Below are 25485 nucleotides of genomic sequence, written 5' to 3' on the forward strand. Positions count from 1 at the left end.
AAGGTGGAAGTTGGGCGGGGCCTGAAAGCGCAGTGAACCCGAGGTGTTGAGCGTGAAGCGGAGGAGCAGCCGCTGCCCCTCGAGCTTTCCCGTTGCTGCTGCGGACAACAGCAGGGCTATCGAGGAAGAATTCCTGCAACCGGGTGGTGCTACTAGACCTCAGTGAACGGGGAGATGTGAGTGCAGAAGGGACCTCTCTGGCTGCACAGCCTCAGGGATGAGAAACCACCACCCCCTTGGACTGAATCGGCAGCTGTTATATGCAAGGGCGCCTCCAGAGGGCGGGTGAGAGGGCGAGCGCCCACTCAAACAAGCAGCTTGTCTCATGTGTGGAGCACAGTTCGCCCGCCCGTCATCACAGTTTGTTTCTTCTGCCCTCCACCCCCCATCCAACTTTTTTTTCTGGTGCAGCCTCACTGGTATACTGGGACAATTAAATGGGAAAAACTGGTAAACCATGGCGCTTGGGCAGTACTGCTGCATGTTGAGAGCGTTGTCGAGGCATCTAGCCGAGAAGTGACTAGGGCATGTGCAACAGCGGCGAGGTCCCTCCTTTCCGGAAAGGGGTGCAGCGGGCACATTTATTAGCCAGAGCGGATCAAACACTTGGCTGACTGCAGCCTCCACGACTGAGAATTCAGGAGCGAAGCTAGAGGCAGGAGTTGACAGTCGGATCCCGAGTGCCATGTCTCTCCACAGAGAACTGCGTTCTTCGCGGATAGCTCTTGGAGAGACACTGCTTAACAGCCCAATCCTGTGTGAGCCATTCCTGGCTGGGATGGGGGGAGTGGTGGAGGGTGGAGGTTAAGTGATAAGACAGATGCTGGTGGAAGTAGAATTTTTTTGGTAGAAAAGATTGTTAGATTTGTTCAGGACAGGTGATTATAATGGTGCAGCGGATAAATAACTTGCCTAGGGAGCAAAAGGTTGCTGGTTCGAATCCCCACTGGTATGTTTCCCAGAATATGGGAAAAGAATATTCTACCAAAGACAACCATGGGGCTCTGCTCTCTAGGAGTTGACACCAGCACAGCAAACAAAGGTAAAGTGCCCCCGAGTCCTAGTGCACAGAGCCCAGTGGTTGTCTTTGGTAGAATACAGGAGGTGCTATCTATCCATTGCCATCTCCCGGCTCAATATGAGATGATGCCTTTCAGCATCTTCCTGTATTGCTGCTGCTTGATATAGGTCTTTCTTTCCCATAGTCTGGGAAACATACTAGTGGGGATTACCTGCAACCTCAAGCCATTTCCCTGCTGTGCCATTAGGTGGCTATTTAGGAATAGACAGGATCCTATTAATATTTATATATACTATTACCCTGTAAAAAGGCACCTGTGGTGGCTACAGAGGGAGAGCAGCTTTCCTATCCAGCCCCATTGCAGTGTCTCTCCAGTGGCTGTTGCTGTTGTTTCTTTTTAGATTGAGCCCTTTGGGGACAGGAAGCTATCCTTTCCCCCTATGTAAACTGCTTCAAGCACGTCATGAAAAGCACTATATAAGTACAAGTGGCAGTACTAGTGTGGTGGGTACCACCTCAGCGGGCCCTGCACATAAAACAACTCCCTGCGACCAGGTAGAGTTCTTTTGATTGGTTCTACCATCCAGTCACTGAAGCCTCTCAGTCAGTGTGACAAAAAGGTAGAGTGATAATTTAGGCAAATAGGTGTGGGTAGGACAAAATAATTGACAGACACTATTGAAAGCTCAAAACCCCCCAAAATCTTAGATTTGAAACAGTTCATTAACATTAAATAGAAATTTAAAAACAAGTTTCAGGTAGAGCAAAACAGGAACAGCAAAGAATAATCAAGACCAGTAGCCTATACAAACTAGGCTCAGCAACTAGGCAACAGCAACACTAGGCTTAGTGCAAAGGATAGCTTCTCCTAAAGCGTCCTCCTTTCATCTGCAGTCGGCCAGGCTCCTTTACTCCTACCACCTAGTCATTTTCTGCCTCATAGGAAGCTGCCTTCTATCAAGTCAGACCACTGGCCCATCTAGCTCAGCTACAGACCCTGGCAGTGTCTTCTCCAATGCTGCAGCAATTCCAGCTCAGTTATTTCAAGTGCTCTGATTTTTAATGCCCCAATCAGTTTTGTCCTGCTGTCTGCTTACCTCTCCACTGCTCCAGCCTATGCCGGATTAACGTAGTAGCAAATGTAGCCTTTGCTATGGGCCCCGCGTTTTTGAGGGCCCCGCACACCCGGCTTGAACTGCCCCCTCTTCTTTCTGCTCTCTACTACTCGTGCAGCCTCTCTCCTCACTGCCGGGTGCTGCCACCCATTCTCTCCTGAGTTGGCCACCACCCGATTACAGTTGGCTTCCTGCCTGCCCGTCACCCGCATGCTCCTTCTTATGAGGCTGATAGGTGCAGGCAACCTGCCCTGCAAGCGCTCCCTCCCTCCTCATGCCTGTGGGGCCCACGCAACCTCCTATATTATTCAGTGATGACTATGATGACCAATGCATGCTTGCTTGTCACCCATATCCGCTCCACGGGCCTTCTCTCTCTCGCGTGCGTGACGCCATGCTTCTGTGTATGGTCACAAAGAGAGCGTGTCACTGACTGTCTACCCGCCGCCACCCCCCACCATTTCCCGCAGGGTGTGCTGCTGCCTGTGTGCTGAACCAAACTCACTAACCACCCCTCAAAATGAGTCTGAAGAGCCGGGGTTGCTGCTGGGCATGCCAGGTATGTGTGGGGAAATGTAAAGAGCGTGCACTGCTGAGAAGTGGGCTCAGCCCTCCGGCTCCTGCCGCGGTGACTCCTGTCTGCATGTGGATTATTGAACACAAAAGAGGGGCGGGGGACGTTTTGCAAAGTTGTTTGCAAAGCAAAAGTCAATTTTGGGTTGTTATTATTTGTTGCAAACTTTTTCCTGCCCATTAGATTAGTGCTCTGCTTCCCATGGGTCAAACCAGGATGCCTCACCCGCTGTTTTACCTGCTGTTCCCCTGCCACTGTCTTATGTTTGCCAGGATTGTTTCATGGCACAAAAAGCATTGGCCTCAGGGCTGATACGACATAGTTTTGTTGGGTTTGTTTGCTTGCAATGTCAAGGCATAAATAATGCTAACAATTGTATTCAATGATGGGCAAGTGTCTAAAAATGATATACTTTCAACCATACACCATACAACCTCTCTATCAGTCTGTGCATGAACAGGGTGCGTTTAAATTGTAGTTTTCTTACTTTTGACATTTGAAATTGAAACCTACTTGTAAGTAATAGTATTATTGAAGTGTCAGATATATGTCATATTATCTGACTGTACAGCAAATGAAAAAATTGAATTACTTTACTATGCAAGTAAATAATTTATGTTTCAATATTTAGGTGCATTTTTAAAATTTGGGGCCCCTTCATAACATATGCTACAGGCCCTGCACTAGCTAAAGGAGGCCCTGGTTCCAGTCATGTTTCTCAGGGTCTTCATACTCCTAGTCAGTTCTAATGCCAACTTTAACTCAAGGTTAAACTGTTCCTCCAGCGTTAACTAACTTCCTGCTGCAGGCAAGCCCCCCCGCCCTTGCTAAACAAACCAAAATAAAGTTCCTTAAATTTTAAAAAATATAACCAATCAAATCAAACTCTCTCTTCCCTCCAAAAATTAAACAGCAGATCTATTTTCTCTCCCAAACCAAACTGTAGAACAGAAGCTGTGACCCCCACACAGCTTCTTAATACAGAACATAGGAAGTCAGCAATTACGTATATATATTACAGAAATTTGAAAAGCACAAAAAAGTGGTAAAGGCCTAATTCCTTAACAACTAGTAATACTGACCCCAAAGTCTGAAAAAGGAAACACAAGCATGTTTAATTTAAACGTTTTAATTCTTGTGCAAATAAACTCTGCAAACAACCCTACAGTTAAAACAGTTAGTCTACTTTGAACCTCACACACTTGGGTCTGAGCAACTGCCAGAAAGAGAAGCCTTGAGAGCAGTTAAAAATAGGATCCATTACATATATGCATTTTTACTCGCATGTCCTACAGATTCAATGGGGATTACTTCCTAAAAAGTACACATTTGATTGAAGCTCAAATGAAACTTCATTTCTTCCTTATCTTTGCATCTCCTTATGCTCCACTGCCAAGATCTAGGACAGCAGTCCACTTTGTGCAGCAAACACAATTGCTGTTGGTGCAGTAGTAGTTTTTTTTTTTACAGCAAACTCATAACATGGGAAAGATATATATGATTAAATGCACTGGGGAGACCTGACAGGTGAGTTATTTCATGTGTGTCCATAAGTGTTTAAGGTTCATTTATATCACTTTATATGTTTTCTGAATCATCACTGAGCCGGGTCTCATGATCAGTGAGACCCGGTGTGTAAGAGTGAGCGGGGAGAGTGGGCTAAGCCCGCTCTCCCTGCACACGAGCAGGGTGGGAGCCCTGGGCGGCTGGATAGGCCACCCACAAGACTGCTGGCTCCGTGACGGAGCCGGCAGGGGCTGGGGACTTTGGGGGCCGCGCGGCCCTTGGAAGCTCAAGTATGCCCTGCGCAAGTGTGCAGGGCATGCTGGGGAGACCCCCGAGACAGGAGGCTGCTTTTCAGCCTCTTGCCGGGGGCCTACTCATGAGTAACCATGGCTACTCATGATTTTTAAAAATGGGTTTGCGGAGTGCTCGCTCCGCAAACCCAGTTTAAGGGGTGGGCTACTTGAGCGGGTTACCCTCAAGAAGTGGGTTACCCGCTCAAGAACCACCGGGCTCGCAGCCAAGCCCGGTGGTTCTCACAATTGTAGAAAATCGGGTTAGTGGAGGCTAGCCCGATTTTCTACAATTGTGTGAATAGCCTCACTAATTGTGTTTGCTGCATAAAGTATGGAGCTGTCCCTACATTGTAAACTATGAAGGAAGCAGCCTATCTCTTTTGCTTGTTTCAGTTCAATTCTGTTTCTTGTGTGTGTTTTCTCAGCAGTAACTCCCACTGTGTTTAGTAGGGCTTACTGGTAAGTAGCAGCTTTCAAGTACCATATACATTATAAGGATCTTATCTAGCTCTGTGCAGGTTGTCCTATGAAAAACATAGCTGAGGGCACAAGCACAGAAGAAACTCACCAGTATCTCCAGCAAGAATCCCAGTCATAAGAACAGCCCTGCTGGATCAGGCCCAAGGCCCATCTAGTCCAGCATCCTGTTTCACACAGTGGCCCACCACATGCCACTGGAAGCCACAGGCAGGAGTTGAGGGCGTGCCCTCTCTCCTGCTGTTACTCCCCTGAAACTGCTATTCAGAGGCATCCTGCCTTTGAGGCTGGAGGTGGCCTATAGCCCTCTAACTAGTAGCCGTTGATAGACCTCTCCTCCATGAAGTTATCCAAACCTCTCTTAAAGCCATCCAGGTTGCTGGCTGTCACTACATCCTGTGGCAGAGAATCCCACAAGTTGATTATGTGTTGTGTGAAAAAATACTTCCATTTGCTGGTCCTAAATTTTCTGGTCCTAAATGCTGGCAATCAATTTCATGGGATGACCCCTGGTTCTAGTGTTATGTGAGAGGGAGAAGAATTTCTCTCTATCCACTTTCTCCACACCATGCATGATTTTATAGACCTCTATCATGTCTTCCTGCTGTCTTTTTTCTAAATTAAATAGCCCCAGGTGTTGTAGCCTAGCCTCATAAGAAAGGTGCTCTAGGCCCTTGATCATCTTGGTTGCCCTCTTCTGTACCTTTTCCAGTTCTACAATGTCCTTTTTTAGATGTGATGACCAGAATTATATGCAGTACTCCAGGTGTGGCCGCACCATAGTTTTGTATAAGGGCATTATAATATTAGCCGTTTTATTTTCAATCCCCTACCTAATGATCCCTAGCATGGAATTGGCCTTTTTCACAGCTGCCGCACATTGAGTCGACACTTTCAACGAGCTGTCCACCACGACCCCAAGATCCCTCTCCTGGTCAGTCACCGACAGGCTCAGATCTAATCAACGTATACTTGAAGTTGAGGTTTTTCATCCCAATGTGCATCACTTTAGAATTGCCAACACTGAAGTGCATTTGCTATTTTGTCATCCACTCCCCCAATTTGGAGAGATGCTTTCGAAGCTCCTCACAATCCATTTTGGATTTCACTCCCCAAAAGAGTTTGGTATCATCTGCGAATCTGGCCACCTCACTGCTTACTCCTACTTCTAGATCATTCTTTTCATGATTACAGACCAAATCAGAGATACATATGTATGCTGTGTCTAATGTGTATGAGCAAGTGTACTATCAATGTACATACATTTGTTCACTCTTGCTTTCTAAATAGCATCTGTTACTCTCATAATGAAGTGCCCCTTTGTTTTGTGAGAATGTACCTTAGGCTTTCATTCCTCCCAATTTTAACTCTAGTTGAGGTCCAAAATGAAACTACTTAAGTCAACAATAACATCTTTAGTGCATATGTGAGGACAGCTTTAATGAAAACCATATAGTCCATGCAATTTTTGATGCAAAATATAGTTTTGATGTCCCGTTTTAACAAATGTTGCTGTCTAACTGTACCCAGAACATAGCTGCTTTCATTGTAAGAGAGCTTTATCCAAAACCAAGGTTGTCCTGCATTATGAAAATACGTTTTAGATTAGTGATTTAATCTGGATGAGTATCAGCAGGGAAGAAGCAATTCATATGGCTCAATTTGGGCCAGACTTGCTTTACAAAAAGGCCATAAGGAAATTGAACAGTTTGTTCTTTTCCATAAGTGTTTTAATATTGTTTTCATTAAAGACAGGGTAGAAGTCAAGCCAAATTCCATTTAAAACGAACGTCTCCTTCTTTGATACCAAATATTTTTTAAACAAGTTTATGCAGGCATTGGTTGTGGAAGAGAACTTTTCCTGTACAATGTTCTTGCCTCGGGTTATGTTATGTTCCGAGAAAAGTATTGAACTTATTAAATGAAAAAAATGCATTTGTTTTCAGATGGGTTCTCTCTGGCACAGCCTTTTGTTGAAACCCATGTTAAACACATTGAAACAATGATGGTGTCAAAATGGTTATTTTAACAATCTAAGGTGTGCCATCAAGTTGATTTTGACTCCTGGCGCCATGGGCGACCCTAGTGCGGTGTGGGGCTGGAGGCAAATCAGCATCTTTGGGGCCTCCTTAACTTTTCATATCATTACAGAATCATACTGATTGATGACATTCAGTGCAAATAGTGTGAGTGAGGTTTCTGGACATGGCCAACCAACTTGGATATATAGTGCATTTATAAAGAAATAAAAATACAAATAAAAAGCACAATACATGCTTCACAGTTCTCACTTAGACTTTCTGGGTTGCAAATCAACTTGAGCATTGTGCATTTATAAATAAATATATATTATATATTGATTGTTCCAGAAGTTTTTGTAATTTTCTGCCATGAAAACTGCCAACCCCTGCTAGCTTGGCAAGGAGGCACCTTTTAACATGGTGATTCTCTTTATTTAGCAGGGTAACTGGCCCTATCCCCCCCCCCCCCCAGCACAGTACCTCCAGTGACTGTTGCTGGAGTCTATCTTATGTTTATTTGTAGATTGTGAGCCCTTTGGGGACAGGGAGCCATTTTATTTATTATTTCTCTGTGTAAACCACCCTGAGCCATTTTTGGAAGGGTGGTATAGAAATAAATAAATAAATGAAACAAGACACTTATAGGACTTTTTTTGGTGTTTTTTTTAAAAAAATTCAAATATCTATCTATATTAAAAAAACCAAAAATTTGTCCGCCTAATAGCTGAGAGGCAGAGAGAGAAGGAACTCTAGCAGCTTGCCTGGGAGCCTTTCAAGCCTGTGCTGCACATCCACACAAAAGAGCAGCTCTGGCTGGGCAGTGTGAGGGGAAAGATAAGGGACTGGGACTGGGGAGAGGAGGTCAGGCTGCACTGCAGTGTGTCCAGAGCAGGGCCTGTGCCAGCGTGAGGCTCGGGGCAACTGTCCTGGTTGCCCCGCCCTAAGGATGGCCCTGCCTGGAACCCACGGAGCCCTGTGGTTGTCTTTGATAGGATACAGAAGGGGTTTATCTTTGCCTCCTCCCTCGCAGTCTGAGATGATGCCTTTCAGTATCTTCCTATATCACAACCATCTAGTGAAATGATAAACAAAAAGCAGTGTCTAATAGAACTTGTAGAATTACTAAAATCTAGAAAAAAACAACACAAGTTGATGTGTTTGTTTCATAGAAGCTTAGTGAACAATGGTCTCATTCAGTTGTATTGTTTGGATACAAATATCTTGGGCAGATTTAACCACTTCATAGCCCCATTACAGAACTTTACTCATGAAATGCTCAACAAAGCTTTGTCTTGTGAAGTAGAGGCCTTAGCAGAGGCGTATCTAGAGGGAATAGCGCCTAGGGCAAGCACTGAAATTGCGCCCCCTGTCCAAACATCTGACACCCATCTTTCAGATAACTTTACCATAATATCAGCTCCAAATACAATTTCTATTTAACATGTGATTTGCCTGATAAGAGGCAATGGATTTCATCCAATAGCCAAATCATACCATTCTGTGTCCAGGATTTCCAAGAGTAACTGCAGTTTTCACAGAAATAATGAATATTTGAAAAAAGTATTTCCCTACAAGTAGTGATACAAGTAACAGATCAATGTCTGAAGCAGAGTGAGCTTTGAGACTGCGAGGATCATCTGGAAGGCAATATGAATGTATACATTTGCCCCAATTCAGAATATTTTATTTGCTCTTTCAGTGTAACCAATTTCACCCGTCTTCTCCACCACACACACTCACTCTAGGTTGTTACAAGACTAGACACTTCCACATGTCTTCAGAAAAGACACAATAAAAATTTATTTTAAATATATTATAAAAGAAAGTCCATTCAGTTCTTAGAAACACTACATCTTACACTCAAATGATTTTCAATTTATCAAAGCTACTACATTAAAGTGCTAGACATCCTTTACCTCCCCACCACCACACTAGGATCTTGTCCCAAGATGCACAAAATAAATTCACTGGTTTATTCGGCAACATCCAATTTCAAAGAAATTGTTAAGCATGCATTACAAGATGTGAAACAACTTAAGTCTTTGAAGGCTGCCTCTCTTTTCCTTCTTCCCTCAAACATATTGGGCCACTTGATACTATTGCTGGAAGGACTAGTGTTTTAGTTCTATTAGCTCGATTAGATACAATGTAATGCCATGGACCTAGTTTACAATTTTGTTTACAATTTGGGATTAAAAACTCTTACCGAGTAGCGACATTGTAATGGGCTGGCATAGCTTTAACTGATTCAGATTAAAACCCCTCACCTGTTGGAATCCCTGGAGACCTGAATGATAACAGTAGTACTAGGAGCCAGAACAGAATGTGGTTCTAACAGTCCATTATCAATGGGTCACAAATTAGACAAGAGTGATCTAGATTGTCATTACAATTTATACCACTTTTACATTGTCAGTTATATTGTTCCATATGTAATCCTGAAGCTGACATATGACCAAAAGAATGGTTAGTGAGTGACACCTAGAAATTGTAACAATGATAATGGCAGATGAGTCTCTTTAAAATGATTTAATCCAGTCACAAAGCAGGGTGCTTGTGATTTTAAGAGCAAATGGGTGTGCCAGTGTGAAGAGCTTGAACCCTCACACTGCCTGTGGTGTATCTCCCTGAAGCCTGTTCCCTAATGTATTCCAGCTGAGAGGAAAGCATCTACAGATTGGTTTGCAAGGAGACAAGTCATTCTCCTTTTGCTCTGAAGATCAGATCCTTTGTCCATGATTGAGACAGATCCACTTTTACACAGATGGGTCTGTGTCATTTGGTTACCATTTCATCTAATTAAGTTACCCACAAAATAGGTGCAAATTCAGAAACAAGGAAAAAGAGGCACCCATATGCTGATGGTATCTTCTTGGCTGCACATAAACATCTAACTCACACCAAACTTCCTCAAAGAAATAAAATTGTATGAAAATACCACAGTATTTAAGACATGTTAAGGAACCTTGCAGAATTCTTCATAGCCAATTGCAAGCCAATTTACAAAGAAAAGGAACATATGAAGATGGCAAAACTGTAAAAGTGAGGCATCAGAGAAGTGCATTGAGCAAAGCAGCAGGTGGCAGTAGCAAAAATGGAAAGCTAATTAATTGATCCATCATAGAAAGAAATTGTATTTTATCCTCCTTGTACCATTACCTAGAATGATTGCCTATGAGAAACAGTGCTTTGTTAAGCTGGCCTGTTAGCATGATGCACTGTTAACTTAAAAATCAAAAGTGAAGTCTTGTTGGTTATGAAGTTTGCTGAACATTTGAGAGTGTTCGGTAGATTGGGTGTTTTACCATTTACTTTGGGCGTTTTACTATTCTATTTGCCAGATTTCGCTGAAACTCCTTGCTGAGATTTGAAGCACTCATCAGTACTGGTGTGCTATAGATCTATTCAGAGAAATTGTAAACCAGATGCATGGGAGTCATAGCTAGGCTTTGAGTAACTAAGGTTGCGATTTTATGCACCCTTACTAGGGAATACGGCCAACTGAAATCAATGAGATTTCTAACTAAATAGGCATAAGATCAAGTTGTGCAATGTGTAAGCAAAGACAAATGTGTGGATTTTTCAACAGTGATCTTTGAATTAAATGATTTAATACTGAGGGGATAACCACCGACTCTTTACACTGCTTGAGACTTTCTGAAGCCAGAGGTGCTATAATCCATGTCAGCACTTGGCGATTGGTCCCATCAGCCATAAAGCAAGCTACTGCATGCAGTCTGCTATTTTCAGCTCTGAGATCCCTATGTCACAGCTTCATAACAATGCAGGATATCAAAACAAAAGTGTCATTCAAATCAGTGAAATCACTTTCCTGGTGAAAACATGTCTTGTGCAGCCTATTGATCGTTGTAATGATCTGCCACAACACCATGGCCTATAGGAGCAAGCTATTCCATTGCACTGCTGCTACCAAACAGCTACCTTTTAACACTTCACACATACAGTATGATACTGATGCTTTCAGGTTCCAGAGCTTTTAGCAGCAGTTTGCTGAGCTGAATGAAACAGAGCTTTTAGCAGCAGTTTGCTGAGCTGAATGAAACAAAGATACCACTGTGAAAAGACGTTCAAGCAGGTTTGAGGGCAGAAACTTTGTGTTTCTCTATGAGGACAGACTAGCGACTGGCAAATATGTCTGGCTCAAACTTTATGGGAGGTACTCTATTAACTTTATTTTGATATGTCAGTATCTATGCCAGCGCACAACACTGAATGGTGATCCTTGTTTGTTGATGCACAACCATCTGTGATCAGCAGCCATTCAGGAAGTTCCTTCTCAGGATTACTGTAACCCTCATTTTGTATGCAAGGATGATTGCTTTTTATTTCCTTCCTCCAGTTTTTGTTCTGAGCAATATAGTGAGATACAGGAACCCAGGAATTTCCTGGTCTTCTAAATCAGGATCAGTATCTTTCCCATCCTACAATGTGAACCTGAAATTGGACATTTAAACACAAAAATCCCACCACACAAAAGACACCACTAATTGCACACTGCATTGAACATACATCTCTCCCCCCTCCCCACTCTTGTCCAGCAAGGCACTAGGAAATTGTTCAAGTTTAGGCATTTGCTGTACATTTGCATTTTAAAAGGCACTTCTTTATTTTAATGATGCTGTTTAATTTGGTTTTAATGATACTGATTATCCTCCACGATACCACAGAGGGTATGGTTGCATGCATGAGTTTTCTAAAGTAGACAGAAAAATTCCTTGCACTACCACGATTTCAGATATAATTGCTAGCAACAGACAGATTTCAGTACATACATTTCAACCACTCCGTGGCACCACATTTGAAAAATGAGTTGAGATGACATGGTTGAATCATTGCAATTCTGTGGAGAGCTACTTCATGCAAGTTGCTTGCCCTGTGGAACTGTATTTAACAGTTGCATTTCAGGAAGCAATCGTGCCAAAGATCAAACATGTGAAATGGGCCTGATTAAAAGCTGGAAAAACAACCCGACAACTGATGTGCAAATTAATATTGGAGTCTGCACAAAATCCCAGTATCAGCCTAGGTTAAGAGCTTTTTAGCACAAGGAAACTGCTTGCAACAATAATGAGAGGCTAAGAAACTGGAGTGTTGCTAGGCATCTCTTAGTTACACATCTTAAACTAGGGGCAAAACATTTATTTTCAATTAGGTTAACTGATGGCATTTTTCAGCAGAAACACTGGTGTACATGCAAATATGGTTTGTTTACAGACTCAGTGCTTTAGATATTATGTTTATAAATAAAGTGGAATAATTAAGCAAAGACCAAATTACAGATAAACGTGGTGAAAGGCAGCTTCATTTCTCAACCAGCAGGTGGCCCACCGTGACTATATTTTCTACTAGTCAGCCAGGTCCTCTAGGGGTATTGAATGAATAATTACCGTGAAGAGATCAAGGAATGCTACTCAGTCTGACTGCAAAGAAATTAAAAATCTTTGTGATAAAGCCATTGTTTAAATTGTTGCAGAAAGGAAGCTTTTAAGTTTTAATTTTTGGCCTCTATGGTTCCTGTAGATGGCTGACAAAACTGCCACCCTACAGAGAAGCACCCATGTAGTGGCTAAGAGTGTAAGCTGGGAAGTACTTACCCAGCCAGAATCCTGCCTTGGTCAAGAATTTTCTAGGTGGCCTTAGGCAAGCCACTATCTTTCATCTCAATTCCAATATGGAACTAACACTGACTCTACCTTTCAGGGTTGTAAAGATTACTATTATCTATGAAGTGTAGAGAATGAAAACTAAAGCATGATCTAAATTCTGAATATCAATCAATTAGTACCCTGGGGTGAAAAAAACACTAGACCTTAAGGCAAAATGGTACTTTGGGAAGTATTTACTACAATTATGTTTATAAAACATCCATTTCATGTAAAGCCATGTCACTAAAAGTATTCTTGGCTCAAATAGTTTGACATGTTTGCGGCAATCAACCCAGTAGTGTAAAGTGATTAATTACTGCAACTCTAGATTCTGTACAATTACACTGAATTTTGGGTCCTATTTGATCTTTCTGCAACTTAACAGAGCATTGAAAAAAGGCGGCGGCGGTGGTGAGAATAATCTGCAGCAAGACGACTTGTTGGGGAAGCTGAACAATTGAATCTTGAAAGTAGTTTGGAAAAATCTTGTTATTAACTTAGACTTCAAATAGAGAGAACTACTTGAAATTTTAGGCCACACAACAAGTGTAGACATTCTTATGCTACCAAGGAGACTGCAGAGAAGAATCTCTTAACGCTGCCAAAAGAGCTTGTCTCTTTCTTCACATAACTGAAACATTGCTTTCTTTAATATTTTGGCTGTAGGATCAGAGGGGATTCTAAAGATGTTTAACGTAGTTTGTTTTATGGCCCAATACTTTAAAAAGAAAGGGTGTCATATGTATAACAGAAAAAAGAGTAGCCTCCAGCTTTATGCTTGGACCCTGGGTTGACGAACTGTACCACACACATTGCAACTGTCACCATCAATGGAGATAGTCCTGCCAACTTGAAGCCCAAACAGAAACCTGAAGAAGGACAATTTGTGTAAGTTGTTACAAAACCAGAGAATGATTTAATCTAAGCCTTGCCCAGATGGCAAGGCTAGATTGACAAAGATGAGAGGGGAGATAACAGTGCAATGGAGACTGTCTTTGCTTCATTAACTGACATTCTTGAAGAGGACACTTAAATCAGAGCAGAGGGATATATAACCATGAAGGCAGAAATGATTTGCCACCAGTAAGTACTAGAAGGGCCACTTAAAACAATTTGCCCATTCCAATCCAAAATTCCCCCATTTTTGCAGGGAACACCTTTCAGTAAAAGATTAGATTTCTGCTTATGGGCATTTCCTGAAAAATCTATGTGGATTCCACATTTCAAGGCATTCTTTTTCATTGATATTTATGATTGACTTTCTTCCATGAGGAAGAAAAAGAAATTTAAGAAAATGCTAATGGAATCCAGTCTTTGGAAACAATAAGAGATTCTACTAAGTAACTAGAAGGATTTGCAATTCCATTGCTAAATGGGGGAATATGAAGTGTGAATAATACATATTTCTGTTACTTGGCCATCAGTCATTGCAAATAGCAATAGCCGAAGACATACAGGCTTCTAAGTTCTTCAGTGCTTATTTATCTTTTAAAAAGACCAGGGATAATGCAGCCAGGTTATCAGCAAGTTTACAAAACAGGGAAGTGAAAAATTCCAGTTAGATTATGAACTAAATTGCAAAAAAAATAAAAAAAATAAAAAATAGAATTTTGAAAGACCAAGAGTACTGAAGCCCCTAAATGCATGAAGCAGGCTTCACATCCAGAAGATTTCCCATTTTCTTCTAAGTGCAGGCATTGACTGAGTAGTCAATGGGAAATCCCTGAAGGTGCATGCAGCATTTCCCTTAATCAAAGAGAATAAAGTAAAAAGTAAATCTGAGCATACACTGAGCTTTTGAGCACACTGTGATAAACTGTTTTGATACCCAGTGCAAGATTAATGAGGTAATACAATGGCAAATACACAACAGTCACATGGAAATAACCCCACAGTACTGGGTAAAATACTGGCAAGCCTCTCACCATGGGACGCTAAGGTAACACACTAGGAAAAGGATAAACCATGACATGGCTTCCTTTCCTGGCGTATTATAGGACAAGATCAAGGAAGGAAAAGTGGCAATTTGAAATGCTTCCACTACCTAGAAGGCAGCCAATTTTTTTCAGAGAACCCAGATCTTCATTAAACAGCAAGCCCACCCACTCCCTGCCCTGATACTATCCAATACTGTATCAAATAGTCTAATGACACTGGAAACATTTTTAATCAGAATTGTTTACGATGAAAAATGCTAGATAGGGCTTGTATAATCTTGGACCTGATTATCAGTACAATACGATAGACAGTCTTATAATTTACACAACACCTGATCTGCCTATCTAGGGTTAGTTGCAAAAATTATAGCACAGATGTGGTTATGCAATCTGCTACTGGTTGCCATGGGTCAAAGCCAACCAGCATTTACAAGTGCCAATCAACAACTCTAGTGAACTCACACCTATCTTAATAAGGTACATTTCAGATTCTGATCTCCAACAGTTACTTACCCTAAAATAATAATTGTACTGAGATATGCCTTGAGATATTATGCTATAAATGGCCCTGTATTCCAATACTGCAGATCTACTGAATGATGCACAATTATTCTAGCAGCAGGCTGTCACATCACACACACACTCTAGTTCATAATAGGCAGATGGTGGGGTGTATTAATCTGAAAAGCCAGTTTTCCACAACTGAAAATATTTTACGATGGGCGATGGGGAGGAGAGAATAAATATATGCTGTTTGGCCACCAACTAAATTCCATTTAATTGCCTTTAAAAAAAATGCAGTAGGTCTAAGCTAACGTTCTTGGTGTACAGAATTATTGCACAGATGTATTTTACATTTATTCTTCAATTCCCTTTAACATCTTGCTTATCTGAAAACTGTATTTGTTAAAGATTCAGTAATATTGGCAAACTAATATTCTCCTTGATGGATTAGGAGGTAGTACCTAGATATGGTTAAGTGGTAGAGATGCTCATGTACAGATGCTTAGTTCTGTACATAAGGTGATCAGCAACACCAGTCACTGCATGAGATTATGTATCACATATTCAAACTACTGAACAGGTTCTTTTAAAAAAAAAATATCCTGATCTATTCTGTACAGGCATTACTGGTTTGGGTAAAGCTTACCAGAACTTCAAGGTATGAATGAGGAATACACCCATTCAAATTATAGAAGTCTCCACGAATTTTAGCTTTTCTGTATTTTATTCACATGGTAAGATTTCAGAGTTTTAGAATAATGTTTATATATTTTTAGGGGCTGCTGGGAGAGAAGATAGATGGAATGTTAGAGGAAAGGAGGTGTGCGAGGACCTGCCACTTGCTCAATAATAGAGAGAAAATCCAAGGCTGTGCCTGCACACCCCTTTCCTTCCCACTGTATACCACAAAATGAGAGAGGAATAACTTCATACCATCAAAATAAAGGGCAGTGCAGTATGGGATAACCCAGTGCAGCATTACTGTTAAAAGCATCTAGACCAGGAATGTGAAATTGCCATCACACTCACCCTTGGATGCAGGATGGATCCTTATGCCTTGGCCTTGAGACAATGTGATGCAGAACAGAGCTGCATATCACCCCAAAGCGGGGAGAGATACTAGTCTGAATGTACCCAATAGCTGAGCACTGTAAGATTATGAAAAGGACTCTATCCTGCCTTAGATAATAAAGTTTGGAGAGCCATGGTGTGATTATGGCAATGCAGATTCCGAGACTTCCAGCTCATGGGATTCAACTACCAAAATATAAAGATGCAGCATCATCAAAGTAAAGACTGGCCTGATAGTCACACCCTCTCCTGAGATTCTCCCTTTTACCTTAATTTTAAAAAAATTATTTTTAAAAAATTGTCATCTCCCCAGTAAAAACTATAGCTGTAGAATATACATATGTAGACAGTCTTTAAAGGTCAAGGTTCTTGTTAAAATTTTCCAAGACTGTTGAGTTTGTGTGTTCAAATATCCACTGCTGTGTTGGAATTGAAGGATTGCATGTGTTCATGAAGATTTTTCGGTCGTTCTCACTACAGTCCATGCAGCTGCCACTTACAGGGTGATAAAGGGTCTTGTCCTGAGGATAAGAAGTAGAAATCAATTTTCTAGATTGAAAGATGTACTAGAGCATTCAGCAAATAGCTGCAAGGAAAGAGGTCTTTGCCGTTCCACGGCTTACCACCGAACAGCAACTATTATTAGTAAACAGTACTTCTCATGTGTAGAGTGTGTTATAATTCTGATCACATTAATTGTTTAGTGCTTTGTAAGATGCCTTGAACAATCATTTTAAATAAATATCCACAACAAATATAAACAGGAATGGATGAAGACAGTTTTCCTACACCTAAGCCCCACATATTTTCCACTAGGCCTCATTCTGAACCAAGTTTCATGAAAGAATTCTATTGTTAAATTTTGTGTTCTTGTCTTCTACATTTGCTCCCCCTACATTTGCATCCAAAGGCAAACATTAAAAATGTCTGAGCTATACCCCACCCAACACAGATGCATTTTCAAGTGAGTTAAGAATGTCAGAATTATCTTTTATGACTGGACATTCTTTTATTTTTATCTTTTATTACAGGACATATTACTGGAGTAGGGCTTGATGATCAGACCTGGACGAAGAGATTCATCAATAAGAGTGTCTTGCCTTAACTGGTAACACTGTTTTACCCACCTCTGCCTTTGAATTCTACCCCAACACTTTATACTTTGTTGGCATTAAATATCCTTGCGTTTGGGTAGTTTTTGCTACCCATGCTTTTGTTCCTTCAGAGTGTGTTACAGATTACTCCCTGCAACAGATTCACAACGTGTCCGCTAAGTGCCACCTCTGCTCTGCCTATGTTTCAACATCGCAGTCGCTGTGCTGTCACCAGGGTGCCATCCATATTTCCGATGCTTTGATTCGGGTTTTATTGATGCGTTTTGTCCCTATAACGTTATAATAATGTTACAGGAAAGTAGCTGTATTTTTCCATGGTAGGGAGGCTTACAACCGAGTCTATGCGTTACAGTGTGTTGTGGTGTGGATGTTTTTTGCCTCCCACCCATGCTTGCCTCTGCCTCCTTGCCGCGGCATCCCAAGAGTTGCTGCCTCCTCCTCTCTTCGCCTTCTCGCCCCGCTGCCGGAGCTGGTGGCCCCCCTCGAGGTATCGGGTGGGGCGCAGGCAGGAGGCGAGGCAGCTGGGGGACGGGATGCGGAGCTTGGGCAAGTAAAGAGGAGGCAGCAGCGAGGCTCTGTCAAGGGAGCAAACGGGCAGGCAGGGACAGAAGGTGGGCGGGAGGGGGAGAAGCTTGGAGGAAGGCGGGAGGGCTGGGCCATGATGCAGGGAGGCTTTGGTGCAAGCAGAGGAGGAAAGATCCTGAGCTCCCCCCACCCAAGGGAGATGCAGCCCCAAGACTGGAGGAAAAAAAATGAGGGAGCACAGCTGTCCAGAGCCGGAAGAGCGGAAGTGGAGGGGGGCCATGGAATGGGGTGTGTGTTTATGTTCAGCCTCTGGAAAAGCCCCACACTCTCCTGTGGGTTCAAGCAGCCTCTCACTACAGCCTCCAGCGAGGCCTCTTGCCTGACCAGGAGAAGAACAAGACAGGGGCCCCATATGGGCTGCTCCCAGCTTTCTCTCTTCCTTGCCAGCCAGCCCGCCTTTCTTCCCAGCCTGGCTTTTGCACGGCATGGCGGTGGTGCCTCTTCTTCCACTGTTGCTTCCTTTTGCATTCTGCTTTTGGGCAAGCGTGGATCTGCTCACTTAAGAGGAAGCCCATTGAACTGAATCATTTACTTCTGTTCAATCCCATTTGCTTTATCAGTTGAGTGGCTGACTGGTGGTTTAATCTTTAACATTTGCTTACTGCAAGGCAATGGACTGCTCCCCCCACCCCACGCTTACTTCAAAGAAGCTCTGCAAACTGTTCTCAATGCCATGTGGTGTAGAGGGCTCATTCCGCAGTTCAAGGATTTGTTAGTATCTAAAGCCCCTCTCTGTATATGAATATCTGTTTATTTTTTGCTTCGGTTCTTGCGCAAGTGCACAATGAATGCGATTCCTATTGTCTATTCGCTTCTGAGTTCAATTTAAGGTCCTGGTTTTGACCTTCAAAGCCTGGTGGGGCCTGGCACCTGTCCACCTACAGACCCGCCTCTCCCACCCAGTTACATCCTGTCCGGTCAGATCTGCTCAGATGGCCCTTTTGTTGGTCCCTGATTTCCGAGAGGTTCGGGGCACTAGGACCCTTGAAAGGGCCTTTTCGGTTGCTGCGCCACTTCTCTGGAACTCTCTTCCCCTTCAAATTCGTTTAGCTTCTTCCTTATTGATTTTTAAATCTCTATTGAAGACTTTTCTTTTTCGCCAGGCTTTTGCCCTGTAGTTTACCTATCTGTTTTTTTCTTTTTTGTTAGTTACTAGTTTTTAATTTAGAATGTAATTTTAATGCTGTCTTGCTTTGCATGTTTTTGTACACCACCCAGAGTCTTTGGAGTGGGCGGTAGATTAAATGTTTCTAATAAATAAATTCCGGCAGTGAATGCGATTCCGGTGGAATATGGACACCCCCTGTCTGGAAAACCCACTGCAGTGGTGGGCAATTTGGATGGCCACAACCCTGTCATGATGCATTGAGAAACACTGTACTCGCGGTTTCCAGCTACTGTCGAATACTGTTGCACTTTGCAACACTTTAAGCAGTGTAAGTATTGTAATCTGGAAAATGTCCCCAACACTTAAAAAAAGAAAGCCAACTTTAAGTAGTAAACCAAGTGCAACAGTTATTTTCTAGGGAGTAGCATGAGAGGTAGCTCCTACCATAGAATCATTGAAGACTGTTTCTTGTAGCACACAGGTTACTTTTGTCATCTTTGGTAGAAAGCTTACTATGCCTTATTTTTGTGTGGCTAATAGTAATATATCCTAACAGCACTCCTTTTCTTAAGTGACAATGGAGTTCCCTCCTGCTGCAGCTATAGGACCAAAAGAATACAGTATGAACCATGATAATTCAGTTTCATAGGTGACCATAATGGTTTGATACATTCTCAGTAATAAGGGCTACACACTCACTTTTCTATATTTCCACAGCTGATTCCCCTTCATTCCATGACAGTCGTAGAGGGTCACTGGGCTGTTGTTGGAAATAGCGTCAAAGCAGAATTTCTTTGTGTGTTGGGGATCTCCTGGACGGATGTCCTCTCGCCAACTGAATGTGAACACCTGCTAGGACAGACATAAATTCCTCAGGAAAAGTGGTGGGGACAAAAAAGAAGAAGCCCCCAGTCTTCTTTATGCCTACCTCTCCATCAGACAGCTGCTCAATGTAAACAATAGATTCTATTACCTCAGAGTGGGACAGGAAAAAGGAAATGTAGCTAAACCAAAAAAGCTGCTACTACACACTCATATAAGTAACTGGAGTAAGCATGTCAAGATTCTTATCTTTTATAATCAGTGACAAAATACTGGCAGATCACAGATTTGTGGAACCCAAGGTCATGATCTGCTTGCAAGTATCACAGGAGAAGCATATTGTTCTGGTATGTAGGAGGAGTGCTACTAAAAGTACACCATCAAGTGCTGCCTGATCCAGAAATGGAAGCAAGCAAACGAACTAAATTATTTCATTTGGGCTGGTGAATTAGTTCTCCTCCCCCTCCCCACTTCCCACCTGTAATTTGAATAAATAATATAAATAATAATAATAATTAGCCCGTGACCAAACAGTGAGAAAGCAGACGTACAATGCCAGCATTGGCACAGCAGTGTCCATTTTCTTGGACAAAAAACTTAAAGGAAAGGGAGAAGAATGGGCTAAGTTTTCAATTCGATACAAATATATGCTCAAGTGAAACCTACTGATTTTGAAAATGGGAATTGGCAACAACATGAAGGGGTAGAGGGTATCCTTGTTACATCTGCACAGAAGTGGGAAGGATAGCTAACACTTCAGAAGATAGAAATGAAATTTAAAATGAGCTTGACAGAAAGGAAAACTAGGCTGCAACTAACAAAATGATATTCAACAGACACAAATGCAAAGTTTTGCATTTAGATAAAAACACACACACACACACACACACACACACACACATTGGTACTGGATGAAGAATATCTGGCTTGGCAGTTATCCTCCATCCTATTTCTGTGCATTTGAAAAGGATCTCTGGACTGATCATAAGCAGGCGAGTCAGCAGTATGTCACAGCTGCAAAAAGGCTAATGCAGTTTGAGGCTACATTAATAGGACCATTTCCAAGTCACGAGAAGTAAATGTTTATTCCACACTAATCAGATCTCATGTGGGGCACTGTGTCCAGTTCTGGAGTAGAGAAAAATGAGGGGAGAAATTATAGTACTCTTCTACCTGAAGGACTGTTGCATAGAAGAGGGCAAAGGCTTGTTCTTTGGGACGAGATCCAATAGACTTAAGTTAGAGGAGAAAAGATTTCGGCTGAATGGCAGGAGAAACTTATTCATGGTAAGAGCAGTTTGACAACAGAACCAATTTTCCTGGGGGTGTGGTGGGCTCTCCCTCACTGGAGGTCTCAAGCACTGGATGGAGAGCCATCTATTGGGGATGCTCTAGTTCTGCACTTCCTGCAACGAGCAGGAATAGATGGCCTACAACACTCCCTTCCACTCTAGGATTCTTCTCTTAAAGCAATGCCACATTCACTCAGTAATGGGAAAATGACATTTTGGATGGAAATAGCTGCCTCATATTGCCTCTGTTAGTACTAACGAAAAGCAAAGAAAACTGGTCTCTTCTTATGGAGAAACTAACAAAAACGGTATTTCAGCATCCACTTTAAGCTAAACAACTGAACATACATTAAACAAACCAAGCCCAGATTTATTTTTTAAATAAACCGGGTTTCAACACAGGCTGGTCTAATTTTCAGTTGCCAGGCATCCAAATGGATATACAACAGCCCTTTATATTATCAAACTGATTCCTTGTCCATAAAGATTTATGTAGCACTGTCCCAACAGATGACATTATTTACCTGATCTTGCTTTCACTGCTATGTTTAAAGTAACATTTTCACCCACTGCGTTGCGATAAAGCTGTCACTTCTGGCACATCATGCATCAAGGGGGTAGAAATATTGCCAGGCTAATTTCATTTCTCCCTAGCATCCACAGGCGTTAATCATGTGTTAGCTAATAAAATGTGTTACAGAATGTGCTGGCAGATCCACTGGTATAATTTCTTATCACTTATTTCATGTGAGGTTTACAAATGAATTGTTCTTATGGCATAGTGATTGCCCAACCACTGGCTTATTTTAACTCTTAAGAACATAAGAACAGCCCTGCTGGATCAGGCCCAAGGCACATCTAGTCCAACATCCTGTTTCGCACAGTGGCCCACCAGATACTGCTGGAAGCCTACAACAGGAGTTGAGGGCATGCCCTCTCTTCTGCAGTTACTCCCTCACAACTGGTACTCAGAGGCATCCTGCCTTTGAGGCTGGAGGTGGCCTGTAGCCCTCCGACTAGTAGCCGATGATAAACCTCTTCTCCATGAAGTTATCCAAACCTCTCTTAGCCATCCAGGTTGCTGGCTGTCACCACATCTCGTGGCAGAGAATTCCACAAGTTGATTATGCGTTGTGTGATAGAGTACTTCCGTTTGTTGGTCCTAGATTTCCCGGCAATCAATTTCATGGAGTGACCCCTGGTTCTAGTGTTATGTGAGAGGGAGAAGAATTTCTCTCTATCCACTTTCTCCACACCATGCATGATTTTATAGACCTCTATCATGTCTCTCTGCAGTTGTCTTTTTTCTAAACTAAATAGCCCCAGGTGTAGCCTTGCCTCATAAGAAAGGTGCTCTAGGCCCCTGATCATCTTGGTTGCCCTCTTCTTCACCTTTTCCAGTTCTACAATGTCCTTTTTAAGATGTGGTGACCAGAATTGTATGCAGTACTCCAGGTGTGGCCGGACCATAGTTTTGTATAAAGGCATTATAATATTAGCCTTTTTATTTTCAATCCCCTTCCTAATGATCCCTAGCATGGAACTGGCCTTTTTCACAGCTGCCGCACATTGAGTTGACACTTTCAACGAGCTGTCCACCACAACCCCAAGATCCCTCTCCTGATCAGTCACCGACAGCTCAGATCCCATCAGCATATACTTGAAGGTGGGGTTCTTCATCCTAATGTGCATCACTTTAACACTTGCTAACATTGAACCTCATTTGCCACTTTGTTGCCCACTCCCCCAATTTGGAGAGATCCTTCTGGAGCTCCTCACAATCTGTTTTGGATTTCACTACCCGAAAGAGTTTGGTATCATCTGCAAATTGGGCCATCTCGCTACTTACCCCTACTTCTAGATCATTTATGAATTAATTAAAAAGCACTGGTCCTAGTACAGATCCCTGGAGGACCCCACTTCTTACTTCCCTCCATTGTGAAAACTGTCCATTTATACCTATCCTCTATTTCCTGTCCACACATGTACTTGTCCCACACGTGTACTTGTCCCCTTATCCCATGACCGCAAAGTTTCCTCAGGAGCCCTTGATGAGGAACTTTGTCAAAAGCTTTTTGGACGTCCAGGTATATGATGTCAACTGGATCATCTTGATCCACACACTTGTTGACACTCTCAAAGAACTCCAAAAGGTTTGTGAGGCAAGATTTACCTTTGTGGAAGCCATGCTGGTTCACTCCCAGCAGGGCCTGTTCTTCTATGTGCTTTACAATTTTATCCTTGAGGATGCTTTCCATCAATGCTCTCCGCCCCTCCCCCCCGCAACTACTGGAACCCTCTCTTGATACTTCAAGACTTGGCTCCAAATCATATCTAATTTTTTTATCACTTTTCTTTAAAGCTCTAAAGACAATTCCATTCATAGGGTGTCATCCAGTTTTCCTTCCTGCTAAACAAGGAATTCCTGCTTTGGAGGAATGGAAACTGTGGATGCCATCTATAGCGTGTTACATACCAAGAACCTGATGCTGTTCATTAACAGCATCCTCCATCTGGTGAGCACGATAAGCCTCAGCCATCCTCCTGAGCTTGGCGCTGGAGCCCCCTTCCTGCTGGCTAAAAGGGATCATCCCTGCAGTTGCACTGCTTTGTGGAGGGATTCCCAGTGCCTTGAAAGTGCATCACTGCTGGGAGGAAGGGAGGTGACGTTTCACTTCCCTAGCAACAACTGAAGCCATTATAGTATTTTCATAGCTTCTGTTTGCGTAGAATATATCTTGTAGAACTTCAGGAAGAAGGAGGAATGTGTTTTGTAAAGAATGCAAATACCTGAACATTGTTCCAGGCCGCCTCTCCTCTCCCTTTCACACAGGTTTCAACTCTTAGTGGTGAACCCAGAGCTCCGTGTTTGGTATCTGCACAGAGACCAGTCCCAACATTACGAATCTGCAAGAAGAAATCACCAATTAGTTCTATAGTTACACATGGTGAAATGACTTTTTAAAAAAGTTCTCATAGTTACAAATGGTAAAGAATGTACAAGAAATGAAAAGCAAAACACAAAACAAAACCTCAGAACAAGCTTCCTCCTTTTAAAACCAGCATGCTGAGCACATGGACTTGAGAGCCACATACAATAACAAGCAATTTCACTAGAGAAGTATAAAGCCAATGTCTACAGCCAGTGTCAAATTGTCTTAGATTTACTATCCCATTGAGTAGCATGCACCAGAAGTTCAGTGCACATCGTTTCACAAAAAGACTGAACTTTACTATGAGATTTAGTCAAAGCCACTTTTTAGAGAAGTATAAATAAATATAAACTGTGGAAGAGAGTAGTGCCCTCCCTGATTTGTTCTTTATCTAAGCTGTAGAGTAGTGCTGGCAAGATTTCTGCATTTAAGAGTCTTAAACCAAAGTCTGGGCTAAGAACTATGAAACATTATGGCTTTCATCCCACACTTTTCCTTTCTCCCCACCAAATCAGAAATGCAGCACTAGCTAGACAAGAAGAGAACAGCAGGTTTTCTATTCCAAATGTGGCACTTTACTTTCCCTTTCTCTTGAAATGCATGTTTAGAAAAATGGGGAACATTGAACTGGAAGGCTGTGCAATACTGCAGTCTGACATTTCTAGCTATGTACACATACATGTGCACCTGTACTGAATAGGACTTCTTGATCTCATCAGAAATGGGTATGTTTCTTGAATAAACCAACCTCTCCCCAGGCAGCTGCTGGAGGCTCCACTGGTGGGTAGAATTTTGGCAAGTCCCAGGCAACTTCATTCATAAACCACTTGAAGCTTTTGCAGTTAAGATTACTGCGAAGTTCCTTCTGAGCAGTCACATCTCCTGCAGAGAGATGTCGATATTCGGGTCTTCTCTGGTAAATGTACTCTGCATATTCATCCATCCACACCTCAGCTACACGCTTCAAGTTCTACATAGATGCCAATATTTTTGAAAGGAACAAATGAAAAGAAAGTATATCCATGAGATGAGTTTGCACTAGGCATACAAGAGAAGGTCTCAAGGAGATTTGCACTCATGTGGGCCACCTTAGGTACAGCGAGTGAAACCTCAATATAATTCTGCTTTTGGAACAAGGGAATGATTGGAAAAGAAATTTATAGTTTAAAGTAAAATTTCTAGTCACAAGGTCTAGCTCCTATGGCTGAAAAAGCACCATATAGATAAAAACCAACAAAGAGTTCTGTGGCAACTTCAAGTATAACATTTATTGTGGCATAAGTTTTTGGTTTTTAAAAAAAATAAAGTTAAAGTTTTATTAGAGTTTTCCCCTTCAAAATACAATGACAGGTAGGTGAATTATGGAATAAAAATGACACATATTCATAACATCAATTCCCTCTGCATTGTTAAATAACCAGTTTGGACATAAAGAATAGAATCAG

General features: G+C 42.2%; 1 protein-coding gene across 3 annotated transcripts in view; it reads right to left on the reverse strand.

Annotated features, from left to right (window-relative positions):
- Window positions 1-8783: 8783 nt before the first annotated feature.
- Window positions 8784-25485, reverse strand: part of GALNT10 (polypeptide N-acetylgalactosaminyltransferase 10) — a 114724-nt gene continuing 98022 nt past the window's right edge. For all 3 annotated transcript variants that reach the window (XM_053289637.1, XM_053289636.1, XM_053289638.1), the window contains 4 exons: window positions 24789-25010; window positions 23898-24014; window positions 19693-19842; window positions 8784-16706 (listed from right to left, as the gene is read on the reverse strand). In XM_053289637.1, coding sequence (XP_053145612.1) covers window positions 16539-16706; window positions 19693-19842; window positions 23898-24014; window positions 24789-25010 — 657 coding nt within the window. In that variant the 3' untranslated portion in view covers window positions 8784-16538. The remainder of the gene's footprint in view (window positions 16707-19692; window positions 19843-23897; window positions 24015-24788; window positions 25011-25485) is intronic.

The sequence above is a fragment of the Hemicordylus capensis genome, chromosome 2 (genome assembly GCF_027244095.1).
Source record: "Hemicordylus capensis ecotype Gifberg chromosome 2, rHemCap1.1.pri, whole genome shotgun sequence".
Lineage (NCBI taxonomy): Eukaryota > Metazoa > Chordata > Lepidosauria > Squamata > Cordylidae > Hemicordylus > Hemicordylus capensis.